The sequence below is a fragment of the Pseudoliparis swirei genome, chromosome 17 (assembly GCF_029220125.1).
Source record: "Pseudoliparis swirei isolate HS2019 ecotype Mariana Trench chromosome 17, NWPU_hadal_v1, whole genome shotgun sequence".
Taxonomy (NCBI): Eukaryota; Metazoa; Chordata; class Actinopteri; order Perciformes; family Liparidae; genus Pseudoliparis; species Pseudoliparis swirei.
In genome coordinates this window covers 5723685-5742619 of record NC_079404.1, presented here as the reverse complement: position 1 = coordinate 5742619, position 18935 = coordinate 5723685, and the positions used below count along the sequence as shown (strand labels likewise).

The window sequence follows — 18935 nt, the reverse complement described above, 5'->3', positions numbered from 1 at the left end:
TAAATGTGGATAGGATGCATCATCTTCAAACGCTTATCTTGTTCAGGGTCGGTGGGGCGGCTGCCCCAATGTCAGCTGGGAGATTTGTCGAAGGCGACAAGTTGCTTGACTATCGCAGAGCTTGTTTGTGTAAAACACAGTAAAATTGTCAATTTAGAGTATATTTTAACTCAGCCAGTGAACATATGGTCCCTTATCTACAGAGTGTTAAAGTAACATTGAACATAGTGATAATCAGAATCAGAATCAGCTTTATTGGCCATGTATTTGTGCACATACATGTAATTTGACTGAGGATAAATATAAAAAAAGACATTGAAGGCAACCATGGTGCACATCGGGGATGGTTACCTCAGAGATGGTGCTATGTTAGGAAAGCACCATAGGATGTCACAAGGAGAGATCAATCTGACTTGCTTTTTGTAACATATATCTCTTGACATATGGAGCAAGGAAAAAGACAGCAGACATTCAAACTTTGGGGGTCTTTCAACACAAAGTCGGCATATAGATTTATAAATCAGATTTCTATGTGAAGTTTGAAACATGCAGTGTTTACGAGCAAACTGTGTTTCATGACTTAAAACTATGAGCAACTGACATCAACTGTGTGAGATTACCACGTAATCAGTGTGCCGTCCTCTCAACAGACAGATGTGTGGACCTCACCTCCACGAACTGGACTGCAAAACACGGGGGCAACCTGACAGTAAACTGGACATCTGGAAATCTCTCAGAGTCATCGGCCTCTGAGTTCTGGCAGTGAGTGGGTGTGGTCACATTAAGCTCATAATAAATCACAGGGCGGAGGCAGTTGATCAAGTATTGTGTGCATTCTTGTCAAATATGCAAATTGTTGGTGCAACCGTTGTTGACTGTCTGGTGTCCCCGTGCAGTAGAGGAATACTGTCCATGTCTGGGGGAATAGAGGAGGTCGGCTCAGTGAAGTGGGAGCTGCTGCTGTGTCTCCTGGCCTGCTGGGTGGCCTGCTACTTCTGCATCTGGAAAGGGGTCCGTTTCACAGGAAAGGTCAGACTTGGTGTGAAGATTCAGGGGCCTTGTATACCTTTAAAACTAGAAAGGTGCACAGACATCTCCAGGTGTGTCTGCCAACACAACCGCTGTGATGTTTGTTTGCTTGAATGAATAAATAAAACCTACAATTGGCTCCCTGGCTGTGTTTGGAATTGCACGCTAACAGGCAAACCAATGGTATGTTTCTGTGGACTTGAGAAAGATGTATACTACATTTAGCAAGACATTCTGTATGAGACATGAGCACAAAGACCACCTGGTATTGAGTCAAGTCATCTCCTTTTTTGGGGACAGGACACCCTGTCACATATGCAGAGAAACAGGAAAATGCCCAAAGAGCTGTTGAGCTCAATACTACATGTTTTGTATTGAGATATGAAGCACATAAGTATACAGTTGTAAAAAACATGTCAAGATGTCACAATGTGTTCCGAGGGTCTGAATAGCCGTCAGTGTTGTGAGATTTTGAGGCATGCTAAAATGTAAATATTTCTTCCTTAATTAGGTTTTAATGTTTTAGATAAGTAACCAATAAGATTCAGGTTTATTTAATATAACAACGCCTAAAATGTTCTAAACTTTCCAGGTTGGTTGGTCAGGGGTTGCTGCCAGGAGGCTGGCAGGGGTGGGTCACCCAGATCCTTCTCGCCTGGCAGACTTTCAGGTGAAACACTTTGGACAAATCATGCAGCTTTACGGACTCTGGTTTGTTTGAGAGGTCACGTTTGTCTTTTTATGATGCTGCTGTTAGCGTCCCAGCTACCTGAATTTAAAATGTAAACACTAATAGTATACTGATATCCTAACTCCATGTTATATGTGCATCAGGTGTGGATGGAGGCTGCTGCTCAGGTCCTCTCAGGAGCCTTGATCACAGCTACAATAAAATCCACAACAACTGTTACAAGTTAGTCACTTTTACATTTAGAAAACAGGAATCTGCAAACTCAGGGTTCAGAAAAGCGAAGAAAATCAGAAAAACCTGCCTTATACCTGCATTCTCTATATTGGCCAGCAGGAGGCGACTCCTCAGATTGCAAAAGTCAGATTGTGTAGAAGTCTATGAGAACATGACACTACTTCTCACCTGATGTATTACCTCAGTTAAAATTCTAAATTTGAGTTTATGTTCTCAATCTGTAGTTTAAAAAAAACAACTGAAACGGTCAGACCCCTAATTCGAATGTCAAATGTTCCGCCTTCAACAATCTACAACCTGAGGTCCACCAGTTGGACAGCCGGGTCTTTGTCCTGTCGGCACATTGTCCACTCAGTTCTGCTCTGTGTGCTAAGCTCATTGCTGTCTGCAGGGACAGTCTGTGGCTTTGTGTTCTCAATAGCGCCACCAGCTTCATCTCTGGCTTCGTAGTCTTCTCGACTCTGGGCTTCATGGCTGAAAAACAGGGAATTTCCATCGACAAAGTGGCTGATTCAGGTATGATTTGAATCCAACAGTGTCCGTCTGTGACAGACATGGGACCCTCTCACTTTTCCTGGAACACAAAGGCGACTAGCGTCTCTTCTGTCCTCCAGGGCCTGGACTGTGTTCTGTATTTCCTCAGGCTGTTGCCTTGATGCCGCTGCCTCAACTGTGGGCCGCCTGCTTTTTCCTGATGCTCATTCTGCTTGGACTAGACACACTGGTAAGACCAAGCGGACAAATTAAGCCCTAAGTCCCCTGACTTTTTGACATTGTGGTTAAACTGTATAAAACATTATAATAAACATGAGGCTTGAGCAAATATATTGATGTTGTACATCAAATTGAAGAAAACAACCTGGGCTATAAGAATCAGTACACCTTTTCAAACAACTAAAACACCAACTAAAATAATCATTAAAATATCATAATCATCATTTTGTCGGAATCGGCACACTCAGAACACAGTTCAATTTCAACAAATCAGTTTAATGTTTCACAAAGACATCCTATTGGCTCACAGTGCTGTCAATGTTTTCTTTTTGGTACCAATCAATCCCACGATTACAAAGACAGTTTTTAAACCCGCCCGTTCTAACCCTGAGATATGTCTATGCGTAGTATCTGTGCTAAGGGAGAGGAGAGATTATCCAATTGCATACGAGGGCGCGCACACAGCAACCACTTTTGTTTTATCGTTTTATGAACTCCATAAGTAATATAAAAGTGAAATATATGGTTTGTGACACAGATGGTGCTCAAATGTGCCCAAATGCACAAAATTTAGCTTTACTAAAACTCTTGTTAACTGTTGTTCTGGTTGACTTTTAACCCACATCAAATTGAAACATTGCAGAGACTCTTCACATGTTGTGCTATAATTAGGTTAGTTTATGTCCAAACAAGATTTAGAAAAACTAATTCACGCCTTCATCTCCAGTAGGTTAGACTATTGTAATAGTCTTTTTCAGGTCTCCCCAAAAAAGCACTTGACAGCTACAACTTATTCAGAATGCAGCTGCCAGAGTCCTAACAAAGACTAAGAAAGTTGAACACATTACACCCATTCTCAGGTCTCTGCATTGGCTACCAGTACATCAGAGAATCGACTTCAAAATACTGCTGCTCGTTTATAAATCTCTAAATGGTGTAGGTCCAAAATATATCTCTGACTTGCTTCACCTTATGAACCCTCTAGGCCTCTTAGGTCATCTGGGGCGGTCTGCTAACTGTTCCCAGGGTTAAAACAAAACATGGTGAAGCAGCATTCAGTTATTATGCCACACACAGTTGGAACAAACTTCCGGAAGAGCTTAGATCTGCACCAACTCTTACTACTTTCAAAAACAGGCTAAAAACGTTTATGTTCTCCATTGCCTTAAATTGAATCTTGTATTAATCCTGAAATAATAAGACAACGACAGAAGGAATGATTCTTTGCACTTAGATTTTTATCTTTATTTTTTCTTTTATTAATCTTCTTTTATGCTTTTATGCCTTTTTAAATTGTTACTTTGATGCACTTTGTATTCCTTTTTTTATTTTTTTTTTTTTTATTTCTTATTCTTGATCTATTTTTTGTAAAGCACTTTGAATTGCATTCATGTATGAAATGTGCTATATAAATAAACTTGCCTTGCCTTGCCTTGGTGTGAAGATTCAGGGGCCTTGTATACCTTTAAAACTAGAAAGGTGCACAGACATCTCCAGGTGTGTCTGCCAACACAACCGCTGTGATGTTTGTTTGCTTGAATGAATAAATAAAACCTACAATTGGCTCCCTGGCTGTGTTTGGAATTGCACGCTAACAGGCAAACCAATGGTATGTGGATTTCTGTGGACTTGAGAAAGATGTATACTACATTTAGCAAGACATTCTGTGTATGAGACATGAGCACAAAGACCACCTGGTATTGAGTCATCGTCATCTCCTTTTTTTGGGGGACAGAGACACCCTGTCACATATGCAGAGAAACAGGAAAATGCCCCAAAAAGAGCTGTTGAGCTCAATACTACATGTTTTGTATTGAGATATGAAGCACATAAGCGACATGTGTATACAGTTGTAAAAATTGAAATCCAAACATGTCAAGATGTCACAATGTGTTGCGCCCGAGTGTCTTGAATGGCCGTCAGTGTTGTGAGATTTTGAGGCATGCTAAAATGTAAATATTTCTTCCTTAATTAGGTTTTAATGTTTTTAGGCGAGATAAGTAACCAATAAGATTCAGGTTTATTTAATATAACAACGCCTAAAATGTTCTGCTTCTAAACTTTCCAGGTTGTGTATTTCACGGCGGTGTTCCCTTATGTGATGCTGGCCATCCTGCTGGTCAGGGGGTTGACGCTGCCAGGAGCCTGGCAGGGGGTGGTCTACTACCTGTATCCAGATCCTTCTCGCCTGGCAGACTTTCAGGTGAAACACTGTAGACAAATCATGCAGCTTTACGGGCTCTAGTTTGTTTGAGAGGTCACGTTTGTCTTTTTATGATGCTGCTGTTAGCGTCCCAGCTACCTGAATTTAAAATGTAAACACTAATAGTATACTGATATCCTAACTCCATGTTATATGTGCATCAGGTGTGGATGGAGGCTGCTGCTCAGGTCCTCTTCTCCTATGGTGTTTCATCAGGAGCCTTGATCACACTGGGCAGCTACAATAAAATCCACAACAACTGTTACAAGTTAGTCACTTTTACATTTAGAAAACAGGAATCTGCAAACTCAGGGTTCAGAAAAGCGAAGAAAATCAGAAAAATCTGCCTTATACCTGCATTCTCTATATTGGCCAGCAGGAGGCGACTCCTCAGATTGCAAAAGTCAGATTGTGTAGAAGTCTATGAGAACATGACACTACTTCTCACCTGATGTATTACCTCAGTTAACATTGTAAATATGAGTTTATGTTCTCAATCTCTAGTTTAAAAAAAACTGAAACGGTCAGACCCCTAATTCGAATGTCAAATGTTCCGCCTTCAACAATCTACAACCTGAGGTCCACCAGTTGGACAGCCGGGTCTTTGTCCTGTCGGCACATTGTCCACTCAGTTCTGCTCTGTGTGCTAAGCTCATTGCTGTCTGCAGGGACAGTCTGTGGCTTTGTGTTCTCAATAGCGCCACCAGCTTCATCTCTGGCTTCGTAGTCTTCTCGACTCTGGGCTTCATGGCTGAAAAACAGGGAATTTCCATCGACAAAGTGGCTGATTCAGGTATGATTTGAATCCAACAGTGTCCGTCTGTGACAGACATGGGACCCTCTCACTTTTCCTGGAACACAAGACGGCTTAAACGTCTCTTCTGTCCTCCCAGGGCCTGGACTTGCGTTCGTTGTATTTCCTCAGGCTGTTGCCTTGATGCCGCTGCCTCAGCTGTGGGCCGCCTGCTTTTTCCTGATGCTCATTCTGCTTGGACTAGACACACTGGTAAGACCAAGCGGACAAGTTAAGCCCTAAGTCCCCTGACTTTTTGACATTGTGGTTAAACTGTATAAAACATTATAATGAACATGAGGCTTGAGCAAATATATTGATGTTGTACATCAAATTGAAGAAAACAACCTGGGCTATAAGAATCAGTACACCTTTTCAAAACAACTAAAACACCAACTAAAATAATCATTAAAATATCATAATCATCATTTTGTCGGAATCGGCACACTCAGAACACAGTTCAATTTCAGCAAATCGGATTTAATGTTTCACAAATGGCGACGCCTCTCTGGATCCTATTGGCTCACAGTGCTGTCAATGTTTTCTTTTTTGGTACCAATCAATCCCACGATTACAAAGACAGGTCGTTTTTTTAAACCCGCACTAACCCGGCTGAGATATCTAGCTGCATATATCTGTGCTGCGAGGGAGAGGGAGATTATCCATTACGCACGAGGACGCATGCACACAGCACCACTTTGTTTTATCGTTTTATCTTTGTTTTACTGTTTTAAAGCCACAGACTGATGTATTTTGATGTATTGAACTCCATAAGTAATATAAAAGTGAAATATATGGTTTGACATGAGAAAAGTCAAATGACACAGATGGTGCTCAAATGTGCCCAAATGCACAATTTAGAGACCTCGCTTAATTTAGCTTTACTAAAAACTCTTGTTAACTGTTGTTCTGGTTGACTTTTTCAAATTGAAACATTGCAGAGACTCTTCACATGTTGTGCTATAATCTGGGTTAGTTTAAACCTTTGCTGTGCATCCTTTCAAAAGATAATAATCCTGAAAGTGCTTTTTTTTCTAGACGAACCTGAAACTTCTATTTTTTGCTATGTTTCATCTTTATTTACTCTTAACCATTAACATATATACGAACATTTACACATCTGATCAAAAGCTCACATAGGTTGCCTTTATTATAACACCACCATTATTCAAATAGCTTTTGTGGTTGCAGAGATACACCCTTTTTAGTTTGGGTATGTTATCTCGAGCAAAAACCTCAGGAATAGGTTGTCCTGCACAAAGTAATCTTGTAAAAGTAGAAAGACATGCTTCAAGTGTTTATGCTCGATCAGTGAAGACTTATGTGTGAATGTAGCTTAAAGTTTCGGTGTGGCTCTATTGGCGGTAATGTCGGCCTGATGATAGGTCGACGAGTTCAATCAACACTGAAATATCTCAGCATCTCAATATCTCAATTAATGAATCTGGAATTTTTCTTCCTTTATTGAATGTCTTTACAATTATATGATATCTTGCCATACAGTGTGGTAAAAATATTTATGGTCCATTACTTGTTCAATTCATTTTATTTGTATAGCCCATTTTCACAAATTTGTCTCAGAGTGCTTTACAATCTGTACACATAGACATCCCTGTCCCAAAATCTCATATCGGATAGGGAAAAACTCCCAAACAACCCTCCACGGGGAAAAAAGGGGAAGAAACCTTCAGGAGAGCAACAGAGGAGGATCCGTCTCCAGGATGGAAGGATGCAATATATGTAATGTGTACAGAAGGACAGATTAGAGTTAAAATACATTCAATGAATATGAGAGTGCATGAATAGTTGGTAGTAGGCATACTCCACGATCCAGATCTCGATGATCCATCAGGCAGATAGGATCTATGACGTCTCATAGGGTCCGATGACTCTATGAGACGTGAAGTCAAAAGGACTCCGGGGAGAAAGCTGAGTTAGTAATGTGCAATAGAGAGATACAAATTCATCCATAAGAAGAGAGAAAAGAGGAAATAGGTACTCAGTGTATCCTAAAACATCCAAGAGCAGCCTATAAGCCTATAGCAGCATATCAAGGGGCTGGACCAGGTGAACCTGATTCAGCCCTAACTATAAGTTCCGTCAAAGAGGAAAGTCTTCAGTCTTCTCTTAAATGAGGTGACTGTGTCTGCCTCCCGGACTGAAGGTGGAAGCTTATTCCATAAAAGAGGAGCTTGATAACTGAAGGCTCTGGCTCCCATCCTACTTTTTAAGACTTTTTAAGTAGCCCCGCATTTTGTGAGTGCAGCTCTCTAGTGGGGCAATATGGTACTACAAGCTCCTTAACCCTTGTGTTGCCTTCGGGTCAATTTGACCCGATTCAATGTTTCACCCTCCTGGCCTTGGTCAATCTGACACGATTCAATGTTTAACCCTCCTGTTACCTTTATATTTACTAACATATTTTACCCTTGAGGTCAATATGACCCCAGCTATTAAAATCTCCAGAAAATTATTAGAATTAATATTGTTTTCCAAGTTTAAGTGTGAGGTACTTTATGTTTGTTTGTTGACTCCCGAAAGAACACCGACATTAAACATTGAATCGGGTCAAATTGACCCGAAGGCGACAGGAGGGTTAAATATTGAATGGTCAAATGACCAAGGCAAATAGTTAAGATATGATGGTGCATCACCAATCAAGGCTTTGTAGGTTAATCGAAGAATTTTAAATGTGATTCTTGAGTTTACAGGGAGCCAGTGCAGAGCAGCTAATGCAGAAGTAATGTGATCTATTTTCTTGGTTTTAGTGAGAACACGAGCTGCAGCATTCTGGATCAACTGGAGGGACATAAGAAACGTATTAGAGCAGCCTGATAATAAGGAGTTGCAGTAATCCAGTCTCGAAGTAACGAACGCATGAACCAATTTTTCTGCATCCTTTTGAGACAAGATGTGCCTGATTTTTGAAATATTACGTAGATGGAAGAATGCAGTCCTTGATATTTGCTTTACGTGGGACTTAAAGGACAAGTCCCGATCAAAGATAACGCCGAGATTCTTTACAGTGGTGTTGGATGCCAGGGCAATGCCGTCTACAGAAACTGCATCACCAGATAATTGATCTCTGAGGTGCTCAGGGCCGAGTAAAATTACTTCAGTTTTGTCAGAGTTTAACATCATGAAGTTTCAGGTCATGCATGTGTTTATGTCGTTAAGACATGCTTGAAGTTTAGCGAGCTGGTCGTGTCTTCTGGTTTGATGGATTGATATAATTGAGTATCATCTGCATAACAATTAAAGTTTATGGAGTGTTTCCTAATAATATTGCCCAAAGGAAGAATGTATAAGGTAAATAAAATTGGTCCAAGCACAGAGCCTTGTGGAACTCCGTGATTAACGTTGGTGGTTATCGAGGCGTCATCGTTTACAAATACAAACTGAGATCGATCTGATAAATAGGATTTAAACCAACTTAGTGCGGTGCCTGAAATGCCAATCGACTGCTCCAGTCTCTGTAACAGGATGTCATGGTCAATGGTGTCGAATGCAGCACTAAGGTCAACAAGACCAGTACAGAGAGGAGTCCTTTATCTGCTGCCATTAAGAGGTCATTTGTAATTTTCACCAGTGCCGTCTCGGTGCTGTGGTGAAAATCACCTGATTTGCGACCTCAAATCTATTATTGATGAATAAAGATGATGATTTAGCGACAACTTTCTCAAGGATTCTGAACCTTGGCCAGTGGGCTTCTTCAGGAGAGGTTTAATAACAGCCACCTTGAAGGAGTGTGGGTGGCCTGTTAGCAGAGACACATTGATAATATCTAATAGAGAGCCGTTAAAGCCTCAAACGCCTTTAAGGCCTTTAAGCAGTTGGGATGGGGTCAGGTGTTAAGTAGAACCGTTAAGTTGAAGATAATTGTTCACGAGGCAGGAGAAAAGCCATCTAAATATACACCAGGGCATACAGTGGTTTCCAAGGCCATTCCACTTGAGGACGGATCACTGGTTAAGGCAGACAGACATAAACGCTCCGACCCGGCGAACTTGTCCAAATCGCCGCTTTGTTTAATGGCCGCTTTGTCAAATGCTTAGGCGTGGAAGTACTTCCAGACAAAACCCTCCACCATGATTTGTCAATCCGTTTGTCTGTCAACATTTTGCGAAAAAAACAACCAATGAACACTCAGTAAATCACAAAGGACATACCCACCATACAGGTGAGGCTCATTTAGAAACAGCCGCAGTGATTTTGGCGAGCAGCGCGGAGCCTCCGGAGGAGCTGCAGAACCACGAGGAGGAACACGCGAGAAGAGATCCATTTGGACCGGGTAAGAGTCTTCACTAAACGTTACGTGTCCGTTACGTGTCCCGTCACGGTGTCCGTTACGTGTGCGCGGTGCTGACTAGTCTTGTATTTTACAGAGAGGATTCACCAGCGCCTGCAGCTCAAGCTCAACCTGCAGCTCCACCTGCAGCTCCACCTGCCCGGCCAGCAAAGAGGTCTCGTGAAACGATGACATGATGTGTGGCAGCTGTCCCCAATCTGGCCTCGGCTGCTGGCTGGTTGACAATCAGTCAGCTGCTCTGGCTTATTAGCAATCAGTCAGCAGCCGATGCTGCTCATATAAAAAGGGCAGCAGAGCTGGAGGTAGGGGAGAGTGAGAAGAGGCGCAGGTTTGCGGTCTGCTGAGTGTTGTGTGCCGACAATTAAACAATTAAACGGAACCTTGTCGTGGTCTGAGTATCCTTGGTGCTAGTGGGGGAAACCCACGGGTAACGGCCCGGAAGCTGTTACAGATGTTATTATAGTGAAGCCATATTGTAAATAGTCTGTGTCAATAGTTGTATTCTGTTTTCTATTTCTCAACATGTATATAATGTAGATTTATTTATTTATTTATGTACAATACATATTTATAAAAAATAAAAAAAATGTAATGGTCATTTTTTATTTGCACACACCACATGAAGCTTTATCTGCAATATGAAGTAATTTCTCATGGTGATCCCATCTATTTATTTTTTGAATGTGTGGTAGACAGACCACATCATTTTTACTCAAAAAACGATAATACAAAATTTAGTTTTCCACATTTATTTACATGTATCTAGCATTGTATTCAGATATCTCACTGCTTTTTGAAACTTCACTTTGGAGCCTCATTAAACCAACCAAAACAGTTTGTCCACATAGGAAGTAAAGTGTTTGTTTTCAGCGATATGAAGATTTTTTAATCTAACTTCAATTTTTCAGTTTAGGGTCATACAATCCGTCCATTCTTTCCACTTGTACCTGAGGACAATTGTGCCTCATTATATAGAGAGCTGAGACAATCCGTCCATTATTTTGCGGGGTTTAAAACAATTAGAAATTATTGAGCTTGATCATTTCGTTGGGTAATAATCTGTTTTGAAAGTGATTCCATTGATCTTTTTCCAGTAAATGTTGATTTCTTTAACTTTGCACCTTTAATTGAAATGTATAAAAATCAGATGCAATCTCCAGGTTTAATAAATTACATTGCGTGTCCAAATGCTCCTGGCCCGGCCCCTCTGTCAAATTTTAGAACCGATTGTGGCCCGCAAGTCAAAAAGTTTGCCCACCCATGGGTTAAGGGCAAGAGATTATTAATCTTGCCTCTAATAGTTAAAATCTTTTCATTAAAGAAGTTCATAAAGTCATTACCACTGAGGTATATAGGAATACTCGGCTCCACAGAGCTGTGACTCTCTGTCAGCCTACAGTGCGAAAGAGAAACCTGGGGTTGTTCTTATTTCTCTCTATAACTGATGAGTAATAGGCTGCTCTGGCATTACGGAGGGCCTTCTTATATGTTTTAAGACTATCTCGCCAAACTAAGCGGGATTCTTCCAGATTAGTTGAACGCCGTATGCTTTCAAGCTTTTGTGATGTTTGCGGGTCTGAGGGTTATACCAGGGAGCAAACCTCCTCTTCCTCACTGTCTTCTTCTTCAGAGGGGTTATCGAGTCCAGTGTCATTCTCAGTGAGCCTGTGGCACTGTCAACAAGATGATCAATCTGGGACGGACTAAAGTTAGACCAGGAGTCCTCTGTTATATTGAGATGTGGTATTGAATCAAATGCAGAAGGAACTAGTGGAGCTGGGGATCAAACCGGCCATCGTCTGATTGAAGGACAACCTGCTCACCACTGAACCACAGTCACCACATCATTTCTATTATTGCACCGTGATGGTACCTGGAGCTTTTTAAGGATTTTGGTGATCTTCTGCCTTTTCATCAAGTCAACATTTTAATTAAAGAGCCAGTAGATACTTTTAAGCCCCATGAAGAATAATGTCGTTAGTAGTAGTAGTAGTAGTAGTAGTAGCAGCAGTAGGAGGAGGAGGAGGAGAAGTAGTTGTAGTAATATTACTAAGTAGGTGATCAGTCTGCATTTGCATACAAATGAATATGAATTATTCCAATGATATCTGTTGGCCACACCTACTTTATATCGTCTGAATAGTTTCTCCTTCAGTTCATACAATTCCCGCAGTAATCATAAAAAAATGTCACACCTGCAGAGTGAATTGATCTAACACCCGACACTCGAGCCCAAAGGAACATCTTTGAGTAAAAGTTAAACAAGACAAAGTGCTTGTTTAATGTGACAATGATGTGAAGTTTCTTTATTTTTTTCGTCTGTTTGTTCATGTGTTAGTTTGCAGGTCTGGAAACTATCATATCGTCCGTGATTGACATGTTCCCGGGACAGATGCGCAGACCTTGGCGCAGAGAAATCGTCCTCTTTTTCTTCTGCTCCATCAGCTTCATCATACAGATCTCTCTCACCACTCAGGTATGACTAACAGGCCCAAACACACACAAATGAAGACCATTTGGAGGCAACACTTCATGAACGTAGCTCTTCTGTGGTGTCCAGGGAGGAGTGTACGTCTTCCAGCTGATTGACTACTATGGTGCCAATGGAATATGTGTAGTATTTGTGTCTGCGGTCCAGTGTGTGGCTGTTGGATGGGCCTTTGGTAAGTGGTTTACACACAATGTAAAAATTAATCTGTAGCCCACAAGATATAATAGCACTACTCATGCATCTTCCCAAGAGCTATTCAAAACAAAGGGACTTTATGAGTTTTCACCAAAGGATCGAATGGGCCACATGTATCATGTTCATATTTGACGACTCCACACCTCCCGATTTTGCAAATTTCATCCGATATCAGCATTCATGTCTGTGGATAGAGTTGATCATTTAAGTTCCTCTATCATAGTTGATGAACCCACATGTCCTCTTGTAGACGATAGATTTCGGATAAACCGTGAAATAAATAGTTCTGAGAACGTACGGTACATTGTTGTTGTGTGCTGTTTTACCGCTTTGTTGATGCAGTAAAGTGTTTAAACAAGGCAGACATTTGGAAAAATCAGAAATAGTGTTTAATTATTAGAGTGGTGTCTACAGATTTATATAATGCTTTATAATGTTCTTTTAACATAAAATGTCTTTATAGTATGAAAACCATTTGGTTTTAGAACCCATTTTTTAAAAAGTGGTTTCCAGCCAATCTATGAGTGCCCTGCATCATGCTTCTACATCAGCAGGTCTTGTCTTTTAAATTAGCACCAACAAACTTTATTAATCATACAGGAGCTGACCGGATGTGTGACGCGGTGCAATTTATGACAGGACAGAGGCCGTGGGGTTATTTCACACTGTGCTGGCGCTACTTCACCCCTCTGATATGCATGGTGAGTTACACACTGTAAACAGCTGCAGGGGAAATGTCGGGAGGATGCAGATGGCAAAAACTGGTCCATCTACCTTTTGATTGACAGGTGTTTATTTTGTAGAGCCCAAAATCACAAATTTGCTTCAGAATTGTACACATACAACCTTACTGACCTTTGACCCAACATCGGATTAGGAAAAACTTCCCCAAAAAAGGATCCCTCTCCCCGGATGGACAGATGTGTCATGTGTACAGAATCAACAGAGATACAAAGCATTCAATGAATATGACAGACATTATTAATAATAATTAGTCATGGACCAAGATCCAGACCTCCACAATCCATGAAACAGAAAGAGGAAGAGATGGTGGAGGAATCAGCAGGTCCATCGAGGCAGGAGGCCGGCCCAACAGGCAAGAGGCATCGCGAAAGAGGCCAGACCAATAAGGCCAGGCCTGTGAGGCAGGAGGCACAAAGAAGGAGGAAGGGCAATTTGGAAGTAGGCCAGGGCTGGATGCAGAGGCAAGGAGGAAGGACCCATGAGCCAGGACCAGCTTCAGAGACAGCCAGGTCCAATGGAACCTATAAGGCAAGAAGGCACAAAGACTCCAGGGTGCAGTGCAATGAAGATATCTAAATGAGAGAGTGGAGAGGAGAGAGGAGCTCAGTGGATCCTAAAACATCCCCCAGCAGCCTATAAGCCTATAGCAGCATATCAAGGGGCTAGACCAGTACAAACCTGATTCAGCCCGAACGATAACCACTGTTAAAGAGGAAAGTCTTAAGTCTACTCTAAAATTTGGTGACTATGTCTGACTGAAAGTGGAAGCTGGTTCTACAAAAGAGGAGCTTGATAACTGAAGGCTTTGGCTCTTATCCTATCCTCATTTAGTGAGCGCAGCGCTCTAGTGGGGCAATATGGTACTACAAGCTTCTTAAGATATTTTTGTGCATCACCAATCAAGGCTTTATAGATGAGTAGAATAATTTTAAATGTGATTCTTGATTCTACAGGGAGCCAGTGCAGAACAGAATACAGGAGTAATGTGATCTCTTTTCTTAGTTTTTGTGAGTAGGGATGTAAGAGACTTATTAGAGCAGCCTGATAATAAGGAATTGCAGTAAACTAGTCTAATCACTAGTTTACTGCAATTCGAGCTAATCGCTCGAAATCCAGGCTGTTTGCTGTCCTTGCTCCTGATTGGTGGAATGAGCTCCCCACTGACATCAGGACAGCAGAAAGTCTCTACATCTTCCGCCGGAAACTAAAAACACACCTTTTCCAACGATCTGGATTAAAACACAGATTAGCACTTCAGTGGCACTTAAATGGCTCTTACTGACAATACTTTTGTAGTTCGACTCTCTTGAAGAAATGTTACTTTCTGTATTCTTGTTGTTCTTAGTTTGTACTCTTGGTTGAAATGCACTTATTGTAAGTCACTTTGGATAAAAGCGTCTGCTAAATGACATAAGTCATTTAGTCTAGAAGTAACAAACGCATGAACCAGTTTTTCTGCAACACTTTGAGACGAGATGTACCTGATTTTTTAAATATTACATCGATAAAGAAATGCAGTCCTTGGGGTTTGCTTCACGTGGGAGTTAAAGTAGGGTGACCAGACGTCCTGTTTTCCCCGGACATGTCCTGTTTTTGAGACCTAAAAAATGCGTCCGGCAGGGATTCCAAAAACGTCCGGGATTTTGCTTCGTCGGATATTTGTGTTTCTCTGGGTCTTTCACAAACTAGTATTTACCCCTTACAAGTTTTGGAAATGGTATCTCCCTTACGTTCCACCTTCTTGCGCGAGCTCTGACTGTATAGAGAACAGTTATTGGTCGACCGATCTCAGTGTTGCCAGATACACGATAATTATCCTCCAAATACGACCATTTTGAGCCTTTGGTACGATACTTCACCATTTCCAATCTGGCAACACGGAGCACCTTGCCGCCTCCACTAGTTCATTGTTGTTTGTGCGGCATGCTATACACTACTACTACATGCTATACACTCCTACCAGCGCCGCCGCTCCCATAACGCGCACTACGCGCTGTGCGTAGGGCACCAAGTCCTGAGGGGGCTCCACAAAATAGGCAACTAAAAAATCCTCATAGTTATAATAATTATAATGCCGATATTATTTCAGTCTAGAAATATTAGGCACCTTTTAGGCATGTATATCACAAAACAGGCAGAACAAGAGAGATGTTTAATCGCTCAGCACCACCCCCCCCTCCCCCCCGAGGCGAACCTCTTTTTCACAAACACAAATCTGGTCACCCTAGTTAAAGGACAAGTCCAGATTGACATTGCTAACCAGAGCAATATACAGCATCTCTACGTCACTCCACAGCAGTCCAAGTCTAAACACCTTTGTTCACTGGTTGCATAAAACCAATATGGCGACGACCAAAATGCTAAGCTTGAGGCTTCAAAACTGCAGTCAACAAACCAATGGGTTACGTCACAACGACTACATCCACTTCTTATAATCAACCTGCACTCAAAAAAACGATTCAAGCCCTTCTTAGAGGTGACACATTTAAATATTGTTTGATACATTTAAATAAATCAATTACAAAACGAAGATATTTATATTGAATGGGTGTAACACAAAATGTCGGAATACTTTCATTTATTAGATTTATTTAGGTTACACTCACAAAACGATTCAAGCCCTTCTTGACACATTTAAATATTGTTTGATACATTTAAATAAATCAATTACAAAAATAGATATTTATATTTAATGGGTGGAACACAAAATGTATGAATTCTTTCATTTATTAGATTTATTTAGGTTAGATGGTGCATATCAACTCAAAATAAATGTGTTTCATTGAGGCGCATGCGCCAGTTGAAAATCAGTTGTTTACAAGGTGAAGACACTTTCAGGGCTGTATGGTGGTGTAGTGGCTAGCACTGTCGCCTCAAAGCCAGAGGGTTGTGGGTTCAATTCCCAGTCTAGTTCCTTCCTTCTGTGGAGTTTGCATATTTTCTTAGTTAGTTAGTTTATATTTTGAGTTGGACAAACACAAATTAATTTAATTTAATGAATATCGTTATTTAATTTGAGATGTATTTGAAACAAATGAGTTGGACAAACTTAATTACATTTTATTGCACTGATGTGCTAAATTTGAGTTGGAGTTGCATATAATTATTGGATGGAAAACCTGCCAACAATTTAATTGAGTTCATCCAATGAGTCATTTCTTTGAGTGTGTGTTTCTAGTGACTAAGAGAAGAACAAAAACTAAATTACAATAATCCTATTTGAGACAAACCTGCAGGACGCAGCAGAGAACACATGCTTTAAATTAGGCTATTTCATTCACAATTGGGGCAATGGCCAAAAGCTGGGAGTAAAAATCTGTACCAACCTCAAGACTGGATGCGCATTTATTTTCAATACTCAACTTTTTTTGAATGCTAATATTGGCTCTGAAAACAGACACTAGGCCACCGTGATGCAAGTCCTATCGATTAACAGCGTTGGCGTGTTTGCCCAATGAGTTTGTCGCTCTGTTTCCCCTCAAGGTTTGCTTCTTCGGCTTCTTCCTGAACCATCAGCCCCTGACAACCAGTGGGGGCTATATGTACCCAGACTGGGCCTACAGTGTGGGCTGGGCCATGGCCCTCTCCTCGGTGGTCGCAGTACCCATCTGGGCTCACAGAGGGCACCCTCACACAGGCAAGAGCACCAACACATCCTACTTACTTACAAAAATGATGCTTTACTTTTGTCATATTTTTCATTGCCCCCAATAGACAGTGTATTAATATAACATTGTATTTTTACTTTCCTCAACAGCGTCTGTCTTTCTTGTGCCGTCCGGTCGTTGATCATGTTGATCCCAAGTTAATCAAAGAATGTGGAACAGAGATGAAACCAATGCCAGTCCTTTAATCTGATGTGTTATGAGTCAGAATAAAATGTAATTCTGAATATCTTGTGGACAATTACTGACTTTTTATAAAATTTGTTCTGAGTGTGATTAGCCCAGACTTTATAGTATACATAAAAAATTATGTATCTACTGTTAAAATTTAATTCAGTTTATTTTATATAGCCCAATATCACAAATGTGCCTAATATCACAAGTGTGCGCTGGCTTTCTCACTCTGCATGTAATGTCTCTCTCAAAAACAGCCAGGATTACAGCCAATGAGTTGCACTCAAAGTAAATGATGCACGCAGTTCAGTTCAGTTTATTTGTATGGCCCATTCTCACAAATTACAAATTTGTCTCAGAGTGCTTTACAATCTGTACATGTATCCCAGTCCCAAAACCTCACATCGGATCAGGAAAAACTCCCAAACAACCCTTCACTGGAAAAAAGGGAAGACAAATCAGGAGAGCAACAGAGGAGGATCCCTCTCCAGGATGGACAGGTGCAATAGATGTAATGTGTACAGCAGGAATCATTACACACATATTAAAACACAGTAACAACACAATCAATGAATGAAAGGGCAATGGCATAGTTGGTAGAAGGCATACTCCACGATCCAGACCTCAATGATCCATCAGGCAGATGGAGGTAGAGAGGAGTGGCGGAGTCTCAGCAGGGCCATGGTATAGTTGGTAGTAGTCATATTCCACGACCCAGATCTCGATGATCCATCAGGCAGATAGGATCTATGTCGTCTCATAGGGTCCGATGACCCCATGAGACGTGAAGTCAAAAGGACTCCGGGGAGAAAGCAGAGTTAGGAATGTGCAATAGAGAGATGACAATTCATCCACAAGGAGGGAGAAAATAGGAGAGGTGCTCAGTGTATCCTAAACGTCCCCCGCAGTTAGTGAGCGCAGCTCTCTAGTGGGGCAATATGGTACTACAAGCTCCTTAAGATATGATGATGCGTCACCAATCAAGGCTTTTTAGGTTAAGAGAATAATTTTAAATGTGATTCTTGATTTTACTGGGAGCCAGTGCAGAGCAGCTAGTGCAGGAATGATGTGATCTCTTTTCGTAATTGTTTAGTGAGTACACAAGCTGCAGCATTCTGGATCAACTGGAGGGACCTAAGAGACTTATTAGAGCAGCCTGATAAAAAGGAGTTGCAGTAATCCAGTCTCGAAGTAACGAACGCGTGAACCAATTTTTCTGCATCTTTTTGAGACAAGATGTGCCTGATTTTTTAAATATTACGTAGATGAAAGAATGCAGTCCTTGAGATTTGCTTTACGTGGGACTTAAAGGACAAGTCCCGATCAAAGATAACGCCAAGATTCTTTACAGTGGTGTTGGATGCCAGGGCAATGCCGTCTACAGAAACCACATCACCAGATAATTGATCTCTGAGGTGCTCAGGGCCGAGTAAAATTACTTCGGTTTTGTGGGTCTGAGGGTCTGAGGGTTCAACCAGGGAGCCACACGACTGTAATTTCAAAGTTAAATTTCGGCGTTTTGATGCCTTAAAACTAAAATAAAAGGGGTTTCGAGGCGTTGCACTAATTGTCAACACATTCCGCACATCTCCTGACATTTTCAAGACATTCTGCAGCTCAAATCTCATTTTACACGACGAATCATCGACTGAGTGTCACTTTTCACAAAATATGTTTTCCCAAAATGTCCTGT

At 41.2% G+C, this 18935-nt stretch overlaps 1 protein-coding gene across 2 annotated transcripts; it reads left to right on the top strand.

Annotated features, from left to right (window-relative positions):
* Window positions 1-681: 681 nt before the first annotated feature.
* On the top strand, window positions 682-17295 carry LOC130207394 (sodium- and chloride-dependent betaine transporter-like). Of its 2 annotated transcripts, XM_056435975.1 has the most exons (10): window positions 682-1029; window positions 4737-4871; window positions 5036-5139; window positions 5540-5664; window positions 5765-5877; window positions 12312-12449; window positions 12534-12636; window positions 13260-13360; window positions 16887-17040; window positions 17161-17295. In XM_056435975.1, the coding sequence occupies exons 1-10, from the start codon at window positions 847-849 to the stop codon at window positions 17190-17192; spliced, it is 1188 nt and encodes a 395-aa protein (XP_056291950.1). In that variant the 5' UTR covers window positions 682-846; the 3' UTR covers window positions 17193-17295. The 2 variants fall into 2 exon arrangements, with proteins under 2 accessions (XP_056291950.1, XP_056291951.1); XM_056435976.1 differs by lacking the exons at window positions 12534-12636; window positions 13260-13360.
* Window positions 17296-18935: the final 1640 nt, after the last annotated feature.

Bases quoted from the DNA above. Each gene is read 5' to 3' on its own strand.
- LOC130207394 (XM_056435975.1), top strand. From the start codon at position 847: ATGCAAATTGTTGGTGCAACCGTTGTTGACTGTCTGGTGTCCCCGTGC. The intron at 1,030-4,736 runs GTCAGACTTGGT...TAAACTTTCCAG, and splicing joins GGGTCCGTTTCACAGGAAAG to GTTGTGTATTTCACGGCGGT. The intron at 12,637-13,259 runs GTAAGTGGTTTA...TTAATCATACAG, and splicing joins GGCTGTTGGATGGGCCTTTG to GAGCTGACCGGATGTGTGAC.